This window comes from Helianthus annuus, chromosome 1 (genome assembly GCF_002127325.2).
Source record: "Helianthus annuus cultivar XRQ/B chromosome 1, HanXRQr2.0-SUNRISE, whole genome shotgun sequence".
Lineage (NCBI taxonomy): Eukaryota > Viridiplantae > Streptophyta > Magnoliopsida > Asterales > Asteraceae > Helianthus > Helianthus annuus.
In genome coordinates, this window is record NC_035433.2 from 64,431,329 (window position 1) to 64,452,911 (window position 21,583).

At 38.2% G+C, this 21,583-nt stretch overlaps 1 protein-coding gene across 1 annotated transcript; it reads right to left on the reverse strand.

Annotated features, from left to right (window-relative positions):
• Nucleotides 1–4,237: 4,237 nt before the first annotated feature.
• LOC110901312 lies at nt 4,238–11,754 on the reverse strand. Its single transcript, XM_022148166.1, has 7 exons — nt 11,253–11,754; nt 10,693–10,932; nt 9,786–10,599; nt 9,148–9,695; nt 5,445–5,740; nt 4,769–5,360; nt 4,238–4,704 (listed from the first exon to the last, which is right to left on the reverse strand). Exons 1-7 carry the CDS (start codon nt 11,752–11,754, stop codon nt 4,238–4,240), a joined length of 3,459 nt encoding a protein of 1,152 aa, XP_022003858.1.
• Between the last annotated feature and the right edge of the window lie 9,829 nt (nt 11,755–21,583).

The window sequence follows — 21,583 nt, forward strand, 5'->3', positions numbered from 1 at the left end:
TTACAAAGCTTATTAGTTTTCATGTGAGGTTTTCCCCTTAGTTAATAGTTATAACAAAAACTTTCTATAAATGAAATGATACAAACTTCTCACCAAAAGCTATGTCACATAAAAAAAAAACTCATTGATATTCTCACCAAAACTATATCACATAAAAAAACTCATGAAACTTTCTTGATAATAATTTTCTGTGGGTTTTAGTGCAATGGTGCATTTACCTTTTGAGGTTTGGTTTATTTATTGTGGTAAAATTTTTGTTTGTTTGTTTGTTTTTTTTTTTTTTTGTGTGAATTTTGATGAGTGCATATACAAAAGTATGTGTAATGCTTATATAAAACGTGGAGTAAATTGCCATTTTAGTCCCTGAGTTTTGTCCAAATTTGTCATTTTAATCCAAATAGTTATTTTTTTGCCTCTGGGTTCCTGACTTTTACATTTTATTGCCATTTTGATCATTTTGTTTAACTCCATCCAAAAACCCAGTTTGTAACAAGGGTATTTTGGGGATTTCCTTAAAAAATGTTTTCAGCTGCCATTTTGATCCAATTCCAAAAAATTAAAAAAATTTCAAAAAATCAAAAAAATTAAAAAAACTCAAAAAAATCAAAAAATAAAAAAAATTCTAAAAAATCATAAAAATTCTAAAAAATTCAAAAAATCTAAAAATAAAAAAAGTTCTAAAAAATCATAAAATTCTAAAAAAATCCAAAAATCATTAAATGTTTCGGCACGAACCGTTTCGACCCGTACTGTTTCGAACCCGAACCGCTTCGAGCCGAACCGTTTCGACGCGAAGCGTTTCTACCCGTACCGTTTCGACGCGAACCGTTTCGAACCGAACCGTTTCGACCCGTACCGTATCGAAACGGTTCGCTTCGAAACGGTTCGGTTCGATACGGTACGGGTCAAAACGGTTCGGTTCGAAACGGTTCGCGTCGAAACGGTACGGGTCGAAACGCTACGGGTCGAAACGGTACGGTTCGAAACGGTACGGTTCGAAACGCTACGGGTCGAAACGGGACGGTTCGAAACGGTACGGGTCGAAACGCTTCACGTCGAAACGGTTCAGCTCGAAACGGTTCGGTTTGATACGGTACGGGTCGAAACGTTTCGGTTCGATACGGTACGGGTCGAAACGGTTCGGTTCGAAACGGTTCGCGTCGAAACGGTTCGGTTCGAAACGGTTCGGTCGAAACGGTACGGTTCGAAACGGTACGGGTCGAAACGCTTCGCGTCGAAACGCTTCGGGTTCGAAACGGTACCGGTCGAAACGGTTCGTGTCGAAACAGTCGAGCTCGAAACGGTTCGCGTCGAAACAGTTCGGTTCGATACGGTACGGGTCGAAATGGTACGGTTCGAAACGGTTCGCATCGAAACGGTACGGTTCGATACGGTATGGGTTCGAAACGGTTCGCGTCGAAACGTTCGGTTCGATACGGTACGGGTTGAAACGGTTCGGTTCGAAATGGTACGGGTTCGAAACGGTTCGCGTCGAAATGGTACGGGTCGAAACGGTTCGGTTCGATACGGTACGGGTCGAAACGGTTCGTGCCGAAACATTTAATGAGTTTTGGATTTTTTAGAATTTTTTTTTTATTTTTTCTAATTTTTATGATTTTTTAGAATTCGTTTATTTTTAGATTTTTTTGAATTTTTTAGAATTTTGATGATTTTTTAGATTTTTTTTATTTTTAGATTTATTTTTATTTTTTTATTATTTTTTTTATTTTTTTCGAATTTTTTTAGTTTTTTTGGAATTGGATCAAAATGGCAACTGAAAACATTTTTTAAGGAAATCCCCAAAATACCCCTGTTACAAACTGGGTTTTTGGATGGAGTTAGACAAAATGATTAAAGTGGCAACAAAATGTAAAAGTCAGGGACCCAGAGACAAAAAAAAAATTATTTGGACTAAAATGACAAATTTAGATAAAACTCAGGGACTAAAATGGCAATTTACTCTAAAACGTGTAATAAAGCGTTGTCTTGTTGGTGTTATTTAAGTAGGAGTGGTCACGTGAGTCTCACCCAATTTTATAATTTATTAGATAATCATTTTCAGTAATTAGTCAGAGGTGAGGATGTTGAGTTGGATGTGTGGACGCATGATGTTAGATCAGATAAGTAATGAGGTTTTTAGGGAAAGATTAGGAGTGACTAGTATATCGGATAAGATTAACGAGGGAGTTTGAGATGTTTGGGCGTGTGAAGCGGAGGCAAACGACGACACCAGTTAGAGTAGTGGAAACTCTTACTGTGGAGGGGAGGAGAGGAAGAGGCAGACCCAAACTGACATGAGATGAACAGATTAGGCATGATTTACTATAGTTGCATCTTTCTGAGGACATGGTCCAAGATAGGACTTCGTGGAGGCGTATGATTAGGGTTAAGAACTTCTAAAGGATATTGCAGTAAGGTCTTATGTGTATTTTAGGAACGCAGGTTTTTCTTATTCTTTAAGTGTCTTTACCGGTGATTGTCTTCTCGTGTTTATGCCCAAATGATGTATGCTATTATACATGATTTACATTATATTGTGTCACTCTGATCACTTTCTTGGTATTGGTGACTTCTTATTTCTATATTCTTTGACTTGGTGTGTTGGTATGTTGTTCGTTTTGGAACCGAGGGTCTCTCTGTAAGCAGCCTCGCTATCCCTAGGGATAGAGGCAAGGTCTGTCTACATCCCACCCTCCCCATACCCTATAAGTAGCTTGCTATTTGTGGGATTTACTGGGTATTGTTGTTGTTGTTGTACTATCATGATTGCAAAAGTCGTTAGGTGCTCTCTAGTCGGGTCAATTGGGGAGTTGAGAGTACCCAACCTAGGCGGAGAGTACTTTGGGAGTACTCGGACATGTTAAATTATACAGAAAATTAGTTTTCAGAAATTAAATATATGTCAAATAACATAAATTTACTAATATTTATTACAAAGTGAAAATGATATTCATTTTTTAATATTATAGGCATAAATAATATGTTTTATTTTTAAGTCAAACTTGGCCCGAGTTGACCTACTAGATCCGATTTTGGCCGAGGTTGACCACGTTTGATCGATTCCAGTAATTAGGCAGAGTTGAAGAAAGTCGCATCGGCAACCTACCTTGTAGCGACTACTCGGGGAGTACTCGGACTTGGAGACATTGTTTTACAACCATAATTACTATAACTAGACAAATATTTATTTCAAAACAATGTCGGGTTCGGGTTATGTTTTGGAAACATTAATGGGTTTGGAATCTGGTTGTGGTCCAGGAACAATATCAGGTATGGGTTATGTCAAAATCACTTACAAGACCGAAAATATTTTTTTTCGAAAACAACTTCGTTTTCATCAAAGTTTATATCGAAGTATTTGGAAAAGAAATTAAACGAGGCTGGGTATTTCGTCTTTTATCAAAGCTAATATGGATAAGTTATTTAAGAAAAAGTAAATTTTCTCTTAAATTAATATTACAAGATTGAAAAAAAAAATGGACAAGTGAAGCTCATAGATTGGTTAAATAAATTAATATGGATGAAAAAAAAACCCGCCCAAAGCCCCAACACCCGTGAGAGTAACCAATTTATGCCCACCATGCCCCGCTCACAAACCATGGGCGCAATGTTTCAAGAGCGTGATGCCTACGTGGTCAAGTCTCCCTCACGCTCACCCACGCATTACACATGGCCTAAAAGTAGGCTTAACCAATTTAAACGATGTATCAAATTACACAAATTCAAAACATAGCTAATGAAAAAAAAAACCGAACATCCTATATCTTTATACTTCAAGAATATTGTTTAATATAATACAAAATGAATAAAAATCTTTCATAGATTGATGTAGTTGTTCTAATAAATCATAAATCATAGTTATCATAACACAAGTAGGTGTTGTAAATAAGGTGTAAAACTAATATTTCACTACTCTCTTTGACTATATTTTTAGCACAAAGAACAAATGGTAAAACTACCTTTAATTAATTTCCGTGATCAATTCACATACTTTGTGTTAGATCCTCACCATTTCAAAACCATGCTGAGTCCAAAAGCAAAAGACTTCGGCATTAAAATTTTGAAACCTTTTTGAAATTTTCTTTCTCATTCTCCAACCAAACCTTGAAACTCTCAACTAGTTTTTTTTTGAACGGCCAACAGAAATTTTATTACTAAACTAGCAAGAAGCCAGACATCAAATATACAAAGAAACACCAAAAACCACCAGATACATAACAAAAATTCTCCAAACCAACTACATTACAAAACTAAAGTTTCTCCACTCACCCCAAGACCAATTAGAAGATTTTAGCCTGTTCTTGATCCACAAGTATGACATTGATTTAGATTCTTCTATCACCCTTGACATATTTGGATCAACCTGTCGGAAAATGACCTCGTTTCTCAACCTCCAAATACTCCAAATCACAACTTGAAAAATGGCATTGATGAGCTTCTTTTTCCTCTTCGAACCCGATACAGCGGAGCGAATATCCAACACATCCTTAAGACTAAACGTAATCAAAGGTGGGATTTTACACCATTGTGCAATCACAAGCCAAATCGCTTGCGAAAACTGACATGCCACAAACAAATGATCACTAGATTCGGGGTGTTCATTACACAACGGGTAACCTATACTCCCAACATCTACATTACGAGCCACCAATGCAGATTTAGTTGGCAACCGTTCCGACAAAGCTCGCCACGAGACAATACCCACTTTTTTCGGAACCAAGTTATTCCCGAAAAACAGAAAATCTGGAACGGACCTATTAAAGATTACCGCTGCATATTTGATGGCGGCCACCGAGAAGCCATAAGTTGGCTGCGGGTTTCCAAATCCAAATGTCTGGGCCGGCACGAGGATGAAACAGATTGAGAATGTCGAGGAGGTTTTGTAGCTCAAACACTTCATCATCACTGTTTAAATTTATTTTCCATAACCACATAAAACTGGCACCACTTGATTCCCAAACCACCCTTTGTGAAACTCTACACAGTTTATCAACTTCAAGAGCAAATAAAAGAGGGAACATAACATAAAGTGGCTGTGCACCAATCCAAAGATCCAACCAAAACAATGCATTTGAATCGGAACCCACATCACACCAAATAAGATCAGGAAGGTTTATTCCAACTAAATTAAGAGGTACCTGGACACTCACTATTTGCTTCCACGGATCGGGAATGGAGATTTTTGCTGGGATTGGAGACCATGACCTCTCATTATGATGAACCGACCATATGACTCTTCTCCAAAGACCATCTTTATCCGTTTTAAATCTCCACCACCATTTCGACAACATTGCCAAATTGGCGTCACGGAGTGAACCGAATCCAAGACCACCGTATTCGATAGGGGCGATAACTTTTTCCTATGTCATCCAACTCATATATGGGTTGTCATCCGATCCCCTCCAAAAGAAAGTTCTTCTAATCCTTTCCAACGCATCAATTACTTTCGCCGGAGCTTTATACAATGAGAAAAAATACGTTTGCAAAGAATTCAATACCGATTTAAGCAATGTGATTCTACCTACGTATGATAAACTTTTGGCCTTCCAAATTGACAACCGGGACTTAAATATATCAATAACCGACTTCCAGTTACGTATAAGATTCATATTTGCTCCCACGATTAATCCCAAATGCTTGAACGGAAATGATCCTTTTTTGCTATTCATACAATCCGCCATTAATTTAACCTCTTCATCATTTATCCCCACACCGAACATGGAACACTTTGCTAGGTTCACTTTTAAACCCGAAACCAAGGAAAAACATCTTAATATTTGGAACACCTCGAAATTTTGTGTCCAATAATGTGTTAACACGTGTCATAAGTTTACACGTGGCATTAAATATTAAATAAAGGACTAAAGTTGACAAACCTTGAAAGTATGTAAATTCGAGGGTTATAAATGTCGACGAAGGGTAAATATACTGTATAGTAACCCTAACTGATGCTCGTACCTTCAAACGAATAAATCATGGATCGTACAGAGCGAAACGCGGGAGAAAGTGAGAGATTTCAAGCTGCAGGGGTTAATTGTGTCAACATGTTTAATTGTTACCTCTGAATGACCCTTTGACGAACCCAAGGCTTTGTAACAGTAAAATACGCTCACTAGAATATGTAATATAAATTTCGCGGAGTTCCGTTTTAAAACGAGAAAGTTATGATCAAATTCGTATGAGAGGGATTAAAAGCGTCAACAATAAAAGTTAAGGTTTTTCGGATAGTAATTAAACTAACCGGGGACTTAACAGTGCGGGTAAAAGGCATGAGGCCCTTAACTGTAATTAATCAAGGGCCAAATCGCAAAGTTACCCCTTCAAAACCGAAAGGTCAGGTTAATCATGACAAAAGATTTGAAAATCTTGAAATCCAGGCCTCAGGCGGCCCGCCTGAGTGAAACAAGCAAGTTGAAGCGGGCCGCGAGCCACCTGTTGATACGGTTTCTGACATGAAGATTCAGGCGGCCCGCGTGCATGTAGCCTGAATCTAATGCGGGCCGCGTACGAGTCCCAAATGCAGAATTCTTGGACAGACTTGCTGTTTGAGGTTGTGAACGATCATTTGAGCAATTAATGAAGCATGGGCGCCCTCTACATGACCCCTAGCACCCAGGGCCACCTGCTGAACATCCATGATCCCTTGTAGGTTGATGTGTAATGATCTTAAGTCCAAATTTTCACTATAAAAGGCACTACATTGCATCAAAGTGAAACACACCTTAAATCTGCTCTCTTGACCATCTCTGGAGCTCTCAAGCACTTTTCTAACATCCTTAGTCGTGCACCAAACTTCTGTAAGTTGCCTAACCCTTTGGTGGTTTAGTTTTTTTGCTTAGTTTAGCTTAAAAGTCAATCCGTCGTAGTTAACGATTGACTTTGCGATAAATCACGAATGGTCCAGTGGTTTATCAAATCAAAGATAGTTATATGTTGGTAATCATGTGGGCTTTAAACCCCTAAAAGGGCACCCTCTGATTCCCACTTTAACTAGTTCAAATATCGAGTCAAACGTGCTTAGAAAAAGTCAACAGAAGTGTTATTTTGCGATTTCATGCATAATCTGTAATGTAGATGATATGTAACCTGTTTGGACACACATAAAACGTGATAATAAGTATATTAACTAGTCTAAGCTTGTTTGATCCGACCATTTATTGTTTTGACCCGGTTCGGAGCCGAAAGTCGCAAAAGCTTTGACTTTTGCTTTGACTCCAGTTCTGACCCGTTAAAGTATGATATAGATATGCCTTAGGACTCTCTTAGGACCAGGTTACATGACGGTATAACCCTCTGTGACCGGTCGTTGGTTGTCCGAGTCTTTTACACATTTCCGTTAAATGCTTAAAAGTTGACCGTAATGCCCTTTTTGATTTAAAACGAGAATTTCGGACATGTGAAAGAATCATAACCTTAGTTACTGATTTCTAAGCATGTCCCTAAAATTTCACGTCAATCCGAGGTCCAGAATAGGAGTTATGCTAAATAGCGCAAATTACGGAAACTTTAGTAATTAAATAGCGCAATTAGCATAACGCCTATCTAAACCCGGATTTCGACACCAAACTTTTACTCACTGATGTAAAATAATATTTTGGGGTTTTTAAAGATTTTTAATTATTTTTAACTTGCTCATAACCTGCGGTTATGGCAACGGTTTGGTAAATACCGAATATACCCTTTTCGGCCATAACTTGAGTTCTACAAGGTCTTTTGACCCGATTCCAGTTGCTACTGATTTTAATTAATAAATAAAGTATTTTAGACTTTATAAACTGTTCGGGAAACTCATATTTCTTGTAGAACTCTGAAACCTCTTTTATAATCTTTAAAAAGACCGAAATACCCCTACGGGGCATAATATGAACTTAAGCTCGTTACGGGCATTATGGAAGGTATCCTACTGATACCACAACCTCTTTAAAGCATATTGACTTAGGAAACCAGTGTAGGACTCTTACGGTTACCCGTTGCGCCTTTTGCGCGCACGGTTCGGCTTATGTAACTAGTTTGCATAAATTAGCCGAAACGGGTCAAACCATATTGTTTTGACCCCAAAATCCAGAGTATGATTATTATACCCGTATAAAACAAGTCTTCAAACTTGTTGGGTCAAAATCACATTCCATTCCTGGTTTTCGCCTTTCACACGATTAAACCGTATCTATCCTTTGAAACTGACCGGTCTAAGCTACGGCTAAATTAAAGACCCGTTAGGATTCTAATAGGTTAATTTAAACCTTCGTTCCAGATTAGGGGACCAGTAAAAGCTATCTGCAATTTATTTCAATTAAGGAATTATACTTGCAAAGGTAAATACTTTTAACTTATTTTCCGTTATACGGGCTTGGGTTACGGTATTTAAAATACCGCTTGGTCGGGCAATTGACCCCAACTCATTAGTAGTTGGGTATTATCAATGTGACCCGTTTAAAAATTTGTTTTGTTGCCTTTACGCCTTTGGGGGCTTAATGACCATGTCCCGGATATCCTTGGCAGCATTTTACGAAATGGCCACGACCTTGACATCCGGGTGTAGGCGTACACCCGGCATTATGTCCATAATTATAAAAGTATAACCGTTGGATTTCCCGCCACGGTTTTATGCTATGTGGTGTGTCTATTAAACTTTAACCCGGCATGACCCGGGCGACCGAACGCATAGTAAACATGTAATTCTTTACAATATTTTATTATAAATTATCCCAAGTTATAAAGAATTTGTGCGTTGAGCATTTAAACCAATTTTATTAAACATTTTACAAAAGTGTCAGTTGAATGTATTTACCAGTGTAAACTGACGTATTTTCCCAAAAAGATTAAAAGCAGGTACTAAACGTAATTGGCTGGCTGTGTCTCCTTAGCATCTTAAAGAGTCTCGCAAGCTTAAGGATGCCTTCGCCTGTTGAACAATACTTTTATTATTATTACTGATCCCCTGTGGATTTTATTTCAACAATGGTGATACTTTGATATTACAAATAAAGTTGAAATATATTTATCTTTATGCTTCCGCTGTGCATTCATATATTGTGTGGTTTGACTATATTGTTGCCAACTACGTCACGATAATCCTCTACCGGGCCCACCGGTGAGACACGTGGAAATCGGGGTGTGACAATATTCTACGGAGATTTAGAGCATTACCAAACGACCATCTACCAAAGAAAACGACATCGTCCGCATAGATGAAGTGTGAGAGGAGTGGACCATCATTCGTACACCTAAGACCTTCGAAAATGCCTTCGGACATAGCCTTTTTCATGATTCCTGTGAGAGCCTCCATAGCTATAACAAATAAGAAAGGTGACAACAGGTCCCCTTGACGTAGTCCACGAGAGTACTTGAATTCCATAGTTGGTGACCCATTCACCAGTACCGAGGCCCTTGCCGAAATAAGAGTAGCCATAATCCATTTCCGCCACTTAACCGGGAAGTTCATTTGTAACATCACAGATTCTAAGAAGTTCCAGTTTAACGAATCATAAGCTTTATTAATATCAACTTTAAATATCATACCCGATTTTTTCGCCTTTTTCATCCACGCTATTGCTTCATTCAGAATTAGAGGACCATCCGTGATATTTCTCCAAGCCAAAAAAGTTGATTGTTCTTCCGAAACCAGCCTCCCAAAAACCGTTTTTAGCCGATTAACCAACACTTTAGAAATTGCTTTATTAATAACATCGATCAAACTGATAGGACGAAAGTCCGAAGGGGTAGACAGGTCTTTAACTTTTGGAATTAAAGCCAAAAAAGAGGAGGTACATCATCTACTAATAGACCCTTTGGTGAAGAAATCCTGAAAAATCTTGATAAAATCATTTTGAAAAAGGTCCCAATTCCTCTTGATGAACTTAAAATTAAAACCGTCCGGGCCCGGAGCACGATCCCCCAAGCAATCCCAAATTGCTTTCTTAATTTCCAGATTAGAGAACGGTGTAACCAATGTATCAGCTTCGGATTCTATGAGAGTAGCCAGATTATGGCAACTAATGGAAGGTCTTGAAGACATCGGCTCCACAAACTGGTTTGAAAAGAACTCTAAAAAATTTTCTTTGATCTCCACCGGACTAGTCACCCAAACTCCATCAATGACGAGCCCGTTGACACGATTATTACTAATATTAGAGTTAATAATGTTGTGGTAATAGGCTGAATTTTCATCACCTTCGATGGCCCACCTAGCACGAGATTTCTGTCTTGCATCCATTTGTTTCCGGCGATCCAACCCCAAAACAACATTGATATAATCGGCTCTTTCACTCAGTTCTTCATCGCCCAAAGCCCTCTCATCAGCAAGATTTTCAAGATGTTGGATCCTGTTCTTTTTTTCCACATAAACACCATCAGTGCGATCTCGCTCCCATTTAAGCCAAACCTTGATATTGTTTTTAAGCCATCTCAACTTAAATGATAAAGCCACATCTGCTGGACCATTAAAAGTGAAATTGTGACATATTTGATGTACCAAAAAACCCGGAAGCTCCAACCATGAATTAAAGCATCTAAACGGTATATGCCCGAAATCCGTTGGTGTTGTAGATAGTAATACTGGTCTACGGTCCGAAGCCTCCCGAGTAAGTACCTGAACTGAAGCTGTTGGCCATCTCTCCATAAAGCCGAGACATACAAGATATCAGTCCAACTTGCTCAACTTATCCCCGCGATCGGAGATATAGGTAAACTTACCACCCCCCATATTGTATTCACAAAGACCCGCAGACAAGATAAAATGATTGAAAGCTTCCGCATTTGCTGCTACAAATTCCGAATTACATCTCTTCGATTCATCTCTAACGTCGTTAAAATCGCCCATTAGTACCCACAGACCTTGCATGTAATTTTTAATTTCCACCAGACTTGCCCAAATACTTCTACGAACACCAGCATCATTAGACGCATAAACATTGACCAAATTAATACGAGTTCCTGATTCACACATAAAGCCCGATAGAATTAGGTAGAATCTATTTTTTACCACATTGTCGCAAGAAAACACAGCCGGGTTCCAAAGGCAAGCCAGGTCCCCGGATCGACCCTCTGCATTCACCAGTTCCAATTTGTATACTGACCGCCCCCAAAAACAATTAAACATGAATTTCACTGAATCATCCACTTTGGTTTCTTGGATAGCTAAAAAGTGTACACCGTAAGTCGTCTTCAAACCCCAACCCAATCACCTTTACAGGAGTCCCGTACACCCCCTAAGATTGATAGATAGAAAATTCATGGGACACAAATTTGGGCACCTTCATCGAGAATACTGACCTTAGTAGCTTCCTGGAAACCATTCAAATTGATACCGATCTTCGATCCAACCGAAACCGTTGCAAGAATTTCCTCCCTAATACTATTAGCATCAAAAGCCGCTCCTCCCCGATTAACCATACTCTGATCCTCAGGCTGAATTGTATCCGAGATTTGCTGCTGAACATCCACCTGCGGCAACTTCAACCCAGGGTTATCCCTGTCTACCGATCTCCTTGTCTCAGAAATCCTTGGAGATGACACAGGACGATTAAGGTCAAAAGATGACTCCCCAGGCTCAAAATCATGATTTAAATTCCTCATGGGTGGGCCTTGCATAGACCCAGATGATGGTGGGCTTCGAACTTCTCTGGATCGTTTACCAAGCCCAAATGCAGGAGATGAGCCCACAACATTGTGATTATTCAAGAAAGCATTATCTCTCTCCTCCAGAATTTGTGGACCGCAACCAGACAAGTCAGCCACCACATTATCATTCCCCATGTAATTATTATCCTCATGCATTGAATCATCCCCATGCAACTCTTGTAGTACCGAAACAGGATCACGAACAGACCCACCTGCCTTAGGCAACTTCTCCTATTCTGACTGTTCATTTTCTCCCGGAAAAGCTTTCTCCGGTGACTTCCAATCATCCGTCTTGGGATGACTCTCCGCTTCCGGATCCGGCTAAGGCATCGCCGGCGACGAACATTCACCATCCTCTAGTTCATCCTCCTTCATTTTTTTTCTACCTCATCTTCCTCGTCCATCACATTCTCCCCTTCATTCTCGCCATCAAATGAACCACCGTCTGATTCTTCCACGTTATTACCATTATCACCGTTCAGTGACAGTATACTTTCCATATCAGGTTTCCAACCAGAAATATCCTCCGATACCCAGATAATGAAACTTCTATTCTTCCATTTTTAAACCACCGATTCGTCTATCCGTCTACCGTGAGGGGCCAGGACAAGAACCGAACCCTCCGAGTTATCCGAATCCACCCATGAAAAGGATGAACCTTCGATAATCGATCCGAATAGGCCCCCGATCTGGTCAAAAATCAGATTATCTCTAAGAAGCACAGGAGTACCGGTGATCCGGAGATTGACAATACGCTCCATTGGAAGAACTTCACCACTCCAGACATGGAACCTACTGAAAACATTATTCAGGCATTCTGAGTGATCATTCAGTGTGTTCCTAACCATGCCTAGATCTCCAAGGGTTAGCAAAACACTCAATACTCCAATGCATGATAAACTGAAATTCTCTATTCCCCCATTATTCAGCAGATAATTCAGTCTATACAGAGTCTTTAAATCTTTAACAACTCCATGAATAGACCGACCCACACAGTGCAACGGGTATTTTAAGCCTTTACTGTCCATCGTAATAGTCTTCGATCCCATGTTGTTGACCTGGTTATCCTTATGAAACAAGCTAGCATACGAGACACCTTCCTTAACCACTCCTTCTCCAGATGTGTCCCTATAACACTGCGGCTTTTCCTGCATATTGTCCTTCTGCCTCCACATTTTCTCACCCATGACCTTCGAAGTATAAATGAACTGCTTGTGGTTTTTGTCATATTTTGCTAGAGAAACTGACACTTTAGCTTCCAATATTTTAACTGTGTTCATCGCCACTAGGGATAGGTTTACATTCTCCACACCCACGTAACGAATAAAACCAAAGCAATTCCCACGTTTATCTTTCTTTCTTGCTACGTATGCATCCGAAACAAAACCAAATTCCTGAAAAGCCCGCCATAGTATCATCTTTGTTGTACGTTCCAGAAGATTTTGCACAAGGAAGGTAATCTCTATCCCATTTCATCGGCCTTTCCTATTTTTCTAGTAGTTAACATCCGTCCACGGTCCACCATCATCATACCCATCTACCCCCCACTCGTACCACCGTCCATCGAGAAGACAACAGGACCCACCCGGCCAAGAGAAAACCCTACGAAAGGTTAATCGGATTCGAACCTGCCTAGCTGAACTTTATATAATAGCCGCGACTGGTATCAGACCAACTAAGCAATCAAGGAGAGATTCCGGCAAGGTAGGCAAACCAACAAAATGAAAGACACAAGAAACGTGAATCCGAGCCCGGAGGTGAATGGAAGAAACAGATCGGCCGGGATAGGGATAGAGGTCAAGTCGGATGGAGGCGGCCTCACTCACTGTACTAACAGATCCTTCTTCATCGAGCCATCGGCGGTCGGAGATGAAGAGACGCTCAGAGAGAGAAAGTTTTTATTTTATTACAGTTATTATGAAATTCTCAACTAGTTGAAACAGAATTTCTTACCGAGTCCAAAATTTTTATAATATTATATTATTATAACGTAAATATTGACTTCCTAATATTTATCAACAAATTAATAGCGACACAAAACATATAAATTTATGACAATCATATAATCTTAATACGGAATAAAATTGAGTCAAGTTAATATTGCAACATTAAACCCAATTTGTGTAAAACAGTTGGAACGAATAAATGTGTTAATATGTGACACAAATCAATTTCTTAATCAAGGTTATTTTTGTTGGATATCAAAGAAACACTCGAACTCACAAACACAATAAACCACAGTTGATACGAATGAAATTGGATATTAGAAGTAATATCTTGGTGATCTCTATTGTTGCAAGAGATTATCAAAGAAACACTCGAACTCACAAACACAATGAACCACAATTGACACGAATGAAATTGGATATTAGAAGTAATATCTTGGTGATCTCTATTGTTGCAAGAGATTCAATATATATACATTTTAAGAAGACAGTTGGGATTTTGGCGGAAATAATTGCCAACGGCGACTAACCGTCGTCACCGTTCAACCATAGTAACAAATATAATTAACATAAATTATCCTAATTAACAAATAATACCTACATTTATAATTAAGTTTATAATCCAATACACTCCCCTAAACTTAATTAGGTAGAGTGTGTCGTTTCTTGGTGCGATTCAACACCGATAGGTTAGCTTTCTCGACTGCTTTTGCTACCCTTTTGAAATCGAAGATTCTTTTCATCACTTTCTTTATGCCGCACCAATCAGAACCCAACATAGTCTTTCATATCTAGTTTAGGATCAATGCGGTCATCTTCTCCATTCATGGCTACCGAGTTTGTATCATCATTTGAAACTGCTGAAGTAGACTTGGCCTTGACATAGTTGTATTCCAAAACGTCAATGTACTCAACATATATGACCCTCATGACATGCCATTCATCCCAATTAAAACCTAAATCTTTTGCAATCAATGCCCAAGTGTTTTGTTCGGTGACATTTTCCTGACCACCTTCACGTTTAACCACTAAGTAGAGATCAAGTAAATCAATGAAACGACCATAATCTACTTTCAGTGGAATCGGTCTTCTATCGGGTATTATCGAATATGTATATAATAACCAAATGACCATATCATAGAATTTTTCTCTTAATTCAAATTTGTACTTGCATATAAAACATACATCATCTAGCAGATCTGTAGAAAACGATGACATCAACACCGAACAACAAAAATAGCGACAAAACAAGTGATCAAAATCTTATAAGTTTAATCCAAACCAAAAAAACCATACCAAACCCTAGATCTTACACTATGTAAGATCTGAATGTACAAATCACAATACATGATCGACCGATAAAAGTTTATCAGTTGATCACACAACAAAGAAGAACAAGAATCCAAGATCTCAACAGATCTAACAAGATATGAACAAGAGATAATATAGAGAAAATTGTGAGGTGATGATCCCAACAAATGAAACCAAATATAACAACTATAAAGTTGTTATAACAACTTTACAACAACACTATGCAACATGAATTAAACCTTATGACTTTTAACATTTTTAACATGTCCCCATAATTCATGTGGCAAACATATCAAACAAACCCAAGGTTTGACACAACACTTCATGTTGAGTTGTATTCAACCCGTTGTAAACACCTCTACAACCTGAGTTTCAGTTGCAACTTTCTCAGGTTCAATTATACCATTGTAATTTTTTCCCTCAAAAAATGCAAATCACTTTCAAAGTGTTTTGTTCTTTCATGAAAAACAGGGTTCAAAGAAATAGCGATTGCAGACTTCCTATCACAAAATAGCTTAACTAGCAAACTGCATTTTATGTTTAACTCTTGTAACACATTTAAAATCCATATAATCTCACAGGTGGTTGAGCACATTGTCATGTATTCAGCCTCAACAGTAGATGTTGTCACTATGCTTTCCTTTTTACTTTTCCAAAAGGCCAATATGTCTCCTAAAAATATTCCAAACCCAACAACAGATGGTTTTGGTGAAAAATTAACAAAGCAGATTTAACAACGAAAATAAGATAGTGAGGTAAGGTGCTTGTTAAAACGACGGGTTTGATATTAAGGATCCTAGGTGAACAGTCAGGATCCTCAGTTAGTAGAACAGTTTATAAGGTAAAATGTGACGAATGTAAGATGAATTCGATGAATACAACGAATTTATCATGGGGAAAAAGCTCTTGATCCTCTCCTTGAAGATGATCTCCGATACAAAAAAACCCCAGGAGCTGGAAACTACTCAGCCCCAATTCTATTAATATCGAAAATGGTTACAATGATGAGGCTAGATCGATCAAACTAGGTGTTACAACTGATAACCGTGCTTGTGAACAAGTGTAGAGTGTATGAAGTGTGTGAATTGTGAGTTTAAAATAATCCGATCAAGCCTTTTTATAGTACAAGTCGAAAATGAATCCTAACTAAAATTCTGAGAAATCTAGGATCTTGAAGAGAACAAGTCAGTGAGCGTTGGTAGCTCCCAACTTTATTTCCACACATTTTCTTGAGCTACCTTTGCGATCATTCGGGACAAGTAATCGATTAGTAAAAATAGCGCTCAGGATCCTCAGTTCCGTCATGATCCTATTTCATGTTCCAGATGTCAGGATCCTATGTCAGGATCCTACCTGAGACTTACAGAACTCAAGATTCTAATCATAAAAATTCTACCCCAAACAATTGCCCCCCAATTTACATATGTGGATTACAGTGAAATTTCAAATTTCTAAGTTATCTCGTGGCTGAGAATAGAGATAAGAACCTTGACCCTTTTACCTTTATGATTTGATCGCTGCCAATCCCTTTATAACCTCCATGCCTACATTTACTCCTCAGTCATTATAATCACAGAAGTTAAAGGAGTTAAGGTCAGTTTTCTCTTTTTTCCTCTTTAATTTTATCTTCATCTTCTCCGGCGAATTTTGTATAAAAAAAATAAATATTCGATCATCGGACGTCCCGGAGTTCATCGACCAAAAGATTCTTGCACCTTCTACAGAGGAACTCTGCAATGTTGACGAACAATGCATCAGGCATTTGGTTACCTCGGAAATCCTTCTGGAAAATACCGTTGTCCGTGTAACACCCCAAAACCGGGTTTGGTAAATTAAAACCCGGTTGGTAAAAAGAAAAGAGTTTTAATCCCTCACATAATCAAAATGAAACTAGAGGGACCAAAACCGTTAAGTGGGGAAACATGAAATTATAAAAATAAAATTAAAACACCACACACACACACATAGTGTGTGTGTGTGTGTCGATGGTCAGGAAGGAGAAAAGGGGTTCAACCCTAGTTTCACAAAAATCATCAAATTGAGAAGGAAATTCAGCTCGGATCTAATGCATGTACATGAATTCATGATCATCTAGCCCTATAAATCACTTGGTAAGTTGTAATTTATGATTTGGTAATTTCGTATGAAGTGGGTTATGATGGAGTCACGAATTAGTATGAATTGGGTCTGAATATATGTTATAAGCATCATATAGAACATGAATTATACAAGATTTTGATGTCATTTGATGCTTTGACATAAAACCCACTTGTAGTGGTAAGGATGGTGATATGAATGAATTATCCATGTTCAATTCTTGTGTAATTTTGATGTATGATGTGGTATATGATGAATTCTTGTTAGATAAATTGAGCATGATATGAGTTACTTGATGTTTAGTGGTGTTGATGAATGAAATCATGAAGTTGGAAGTGAGGCATGAAATACTAGTACATTATGCTTAGATAGTGGTATGCACACCAAGTGTTTGATGAAATGTCTAGGTGAGATTTCTAGATGAGATTGAATGCATGTAATGGATGAAAATGTATAATATTTGGATGTTATGTAGTTGGTTATAATTGAACATGAGAAATATATTTTAGATGAAATACATGTATGATTTTTGGTTGGTTATATGATTTGGTAAAAGGTGTGCATTAGAAGGTTGTACTCTAGGCTGAAGTGGTATGATGTTCACCATACGTTTGAATAATTTCTTAATTGAAATCATGGAGTAAATGTACACTAAATGTGAAGCATATGAGATTTGTATAAAGGAGTAATATTGGAACGATATTGGTTTAGCTAATATGTGTTATAGTGTTAGTTGTAGAGACATGAAAATGCTAGTATGAATGAAATGTATTACATATATGTGTGTGTAAGTAATTATATGCGCGTACGTGTGTCCTAGAACATGAGTATGAAATGCATATAGTGTTATTAGTATGGTTAACTTTATCAACGTAACCGTATCGTTATAAGGATGAGAATTTGCACATTTAATAGTTGACTTTCTAGAAAGTCAACGAATGTGAGAATAGTATGGTAGGCTTCCTAACACGAATATAAGACTTGAGAACTCATACGGTACATGTTATATCATTATGTGTTGTGTATGATGACATGTAGAATTATACGAGCTTGAAAAGATGTGATTGTTGATCTATGCCTTATGTTGTTAAAAATTTGATTAATGAAAGTCTAATGTAAGGTATGAATTAGAAATGATGGATGATATGTATGAGTTTGTATGCTAACAAAGAATATGGATGTGGTGACATGAAAGGATAGGAACTACATTAACACGTACTCAAGCATGGAAGGCTAACAGGTCAAGATGAGGCAAGGAAGCGGCTACGAACACGGATGCACAATGTAAGTGATTTCCGGAATCACTTCTTAATTTGTTAAGTAAGGTTACGTTCTAGTTAATTAGCATAATGGTTGAGACAAATAATGGATGGGTGGTATGAAACCAACGATTTTGCTAAGTAGATGTAATGGGTCAAAATGAGGTCTTGATGTTATGATGAAACGAAGAATAAGAAGTGTCTACGGAATGGTAACCGGGTGACGGGTAGGATTGGGCATAAGCACGTTAATGGGTGAGTGGAAGTGCGGATAATGTAAAGGTTTTATAGCTATAATGTTCTTGTAAGTTCTGGGCTAAATCGAATGTGTTGCTGAAGAAAATATGAACGGGTCAAACAAGTCATAAATGAATAATAAGTCGATAGTTCACAAGTTAAGAATTTCCTTAATTCGGATATGGGATTTCAAGTCCACTTGGTAGAATGCGAATTTACAAGCATGTAGGAAGAAACGGGAGGTTAAACGGGTAAACGGTTCAAAAGATACGCACGTTTTAGTGCGTTCGGACGACGAAACGAATCTGCAGAAAACTGCAGATTCTAGAGGGCGTCGCCGACGGGTGGGGGGCCGTCGCCGACGGGCAAGGGAAAAACCATTTTTGTGCTGACGGGTTAATTTCCTGTCTACGGGTTTTTGGGCTACGGGCAAATGCAAGGCCCGTCGCCGACGGCCCTAGGGGCGTCGGCGACGGCCTTCCCAAGTCCCAGAAGCTGAAACTTCGTTATTTAAGTTAATTGACGTACCGTGGGCTTCGGTTTGATATCCGTGGACTACGGCGGACTTTCCAAACATGATTTTGATGGTTCTTAAATGTTGATAGGCCAAAAAGTTAAGACTAAGACCCATATTAATAACATATGATTATGTAAGAGGTACGTGTGATCTAGTACATGATCGTTAAAGTATGTGCGTATGTATAAAGATAGGTATAAGTATATGCATGTGTGTAAAGATCGCGGGGAGGTATGTTCATATGTAGATGTGTATGTATGCATGCAAGTAGAGACATGAATGTAGGTACGTATGTAGAAGTGTATAGATTTGTACGAGAATATGCACGTATGTAACAATGTAGGAAGGGTATGTATGTGTGTAGATGTGTATATACGTATGTATAAAGGCATGTATAGAATATGCTTGTATGTTAAGATGTAGGAGAGATATGTTCGTATGTAGATGTGTATGTATGCATGTGTGTAGAGATGTACGAATGTAAGTGCGTATGTGGAAGTGTATGTATGTATATATGTGGAAGTATAGAAATGTGTGTGCGTATGCAAATGTGTATTAGTGTATGTATAGGAGTACGTGTGATCGTAGACATGATCGTAGGAACGCATGAAAGTAGGTACATGTGTAGAAATATATTGGTGAATATATGAAGATACGAATGAATGCAGGCATATATGTTTTGAGGTATGGGGGTATGCGCGGGTACATGTAAGTATGTATGTACGTATGATGTGTGTGTGTAGTATGTGACCAAAAGTGCACGTACGGATGTGCGTAGGTACGATGTAGTATTAATTGTACATGAGGGAATGGGGCTAGTATATATGTGTACATAGCCTTAATATGTTTGAGCACTAAGTTACTAATCATGTGCCTTGAGAATGAAATGAGATTTTCAGGTATGCTATGGCAGTCCATCGTGAAGTTTTGAGGAATTGGAATGCAAGATTGTACTCGGAAGGATAATCGAAAAGTCTTGCACACATAGAAAGATTGCGGCGTGGTCAATTAATTATGTATGATAGATTATGAATGTAGATTATCAAATTTTAATGATGTGCATGTTTGTGGTGAATGTAGGTTACACGGTCTATCGTCGGTTCAAAGCATTGGAGGATTGAAGATCGAGTCAAGGGCAAAAATTGTACGGGAAGTGTAGTCACGTAGCTCAAACGCGTATATGTAATTGATGTGAAAATTTAGAACGAACGATGTAAACTCTTTAATTAACTTTAAAAATTTCTAGTAACGAACCCCAAGTATGATACATGACTAAGATAGAAAGAAATTTTAAAGGCACAAATTTTCCGCTGCGTCATTTTAAGGTATTACGTTTTAGGGCGTTACAGTCCGTCCTTTCGATCCCACAACCAAAGCCGATTTCAGTTCCGAAAAATGGGTTTGTTTCCCATTCTACCCTTTCTTGATAGGTTTCACCTTCCCCTTCTCTCCTCTTGTCAATGAGTTCTTTAATGGTTATTCGAAACCGAACCGAAATTTTCGGTTATTAAAAATCCGAAAACCAAACTGTCGGTTTTTGTTCCGGTTTGATTTCTTCGATTATTTCAGTTACGGTGTGGTTTGTTGCTAACCCCTAGGAAACATATTAATACATGCCATACTGGTGACTGTTATAGTTGGCGTAAAACTTAGTCACTTTTACTTTTACGTTATTAGATTAAGGATCCATATGCACACATGTTATAATTGGGGTCCTAATAATCTCACACCCTAAAATCTTAGTTTCACACCCTTTATATGGATCTTATAACGTTATACGGCCCGTATAGAATAATTTGACATAACAAATATTGGGCCGTATAATTTTATACGGCTCGTATACATGTAGAACATATTAGGCCGTATAGCATTCTATACGGGCCGTATAACATTATATGAGGTTTGTGTCGTATAACATTATATGGGTCGTATAACATTCTATATGAGTCATATAATGTTATACGGCCCGTATAACTCTATACAAGCCGTATACATGTAGAGGTGTGAAAATAAGATTTTATGGGTATAGGAATAGTGAGACACTATAATTGTGATGAACTTTTTACGTAAAAATGATTACTTTTGATAGAAGACATATTTTTTTGGATGTACTATGAATTGTCATGAAGTCACGCACAAGTTGGTGACCACACTAATACTCTATTATGGTGTCACACTATTAATAGATAGGAATGGCCCATCTTCTCTACTAATATTTCTTAAACTGTATTTAAATAATGTAAATTTTTATTAAATAATTGCAATGCCATGTAGCATATAGCGAAAGGCATTGATTAAACTACTTCTTAACATTTATTTTCAAATCATTTATCCAATTTACATCTCTCACATCTTATGATGGTAATTGAGAGATCACTTAAAATGATACCCAAAATATAAATGGTATGTGATGAAACAATGGTTAACCGGGTAGGGTTAACTCACTGGTCTCGTCAAGAAGGGTTAATCCCTTCCTCTCGAGGATCACTGGCTGGATCACCGGTGGGTTGATCTCCTGCACAAGGAAACAAGCCGTGACTCGCAACAAGGAGGATGGGGTGGGGGGTGCTCCTTGTTACCACTCTCCGGCGTGAGAA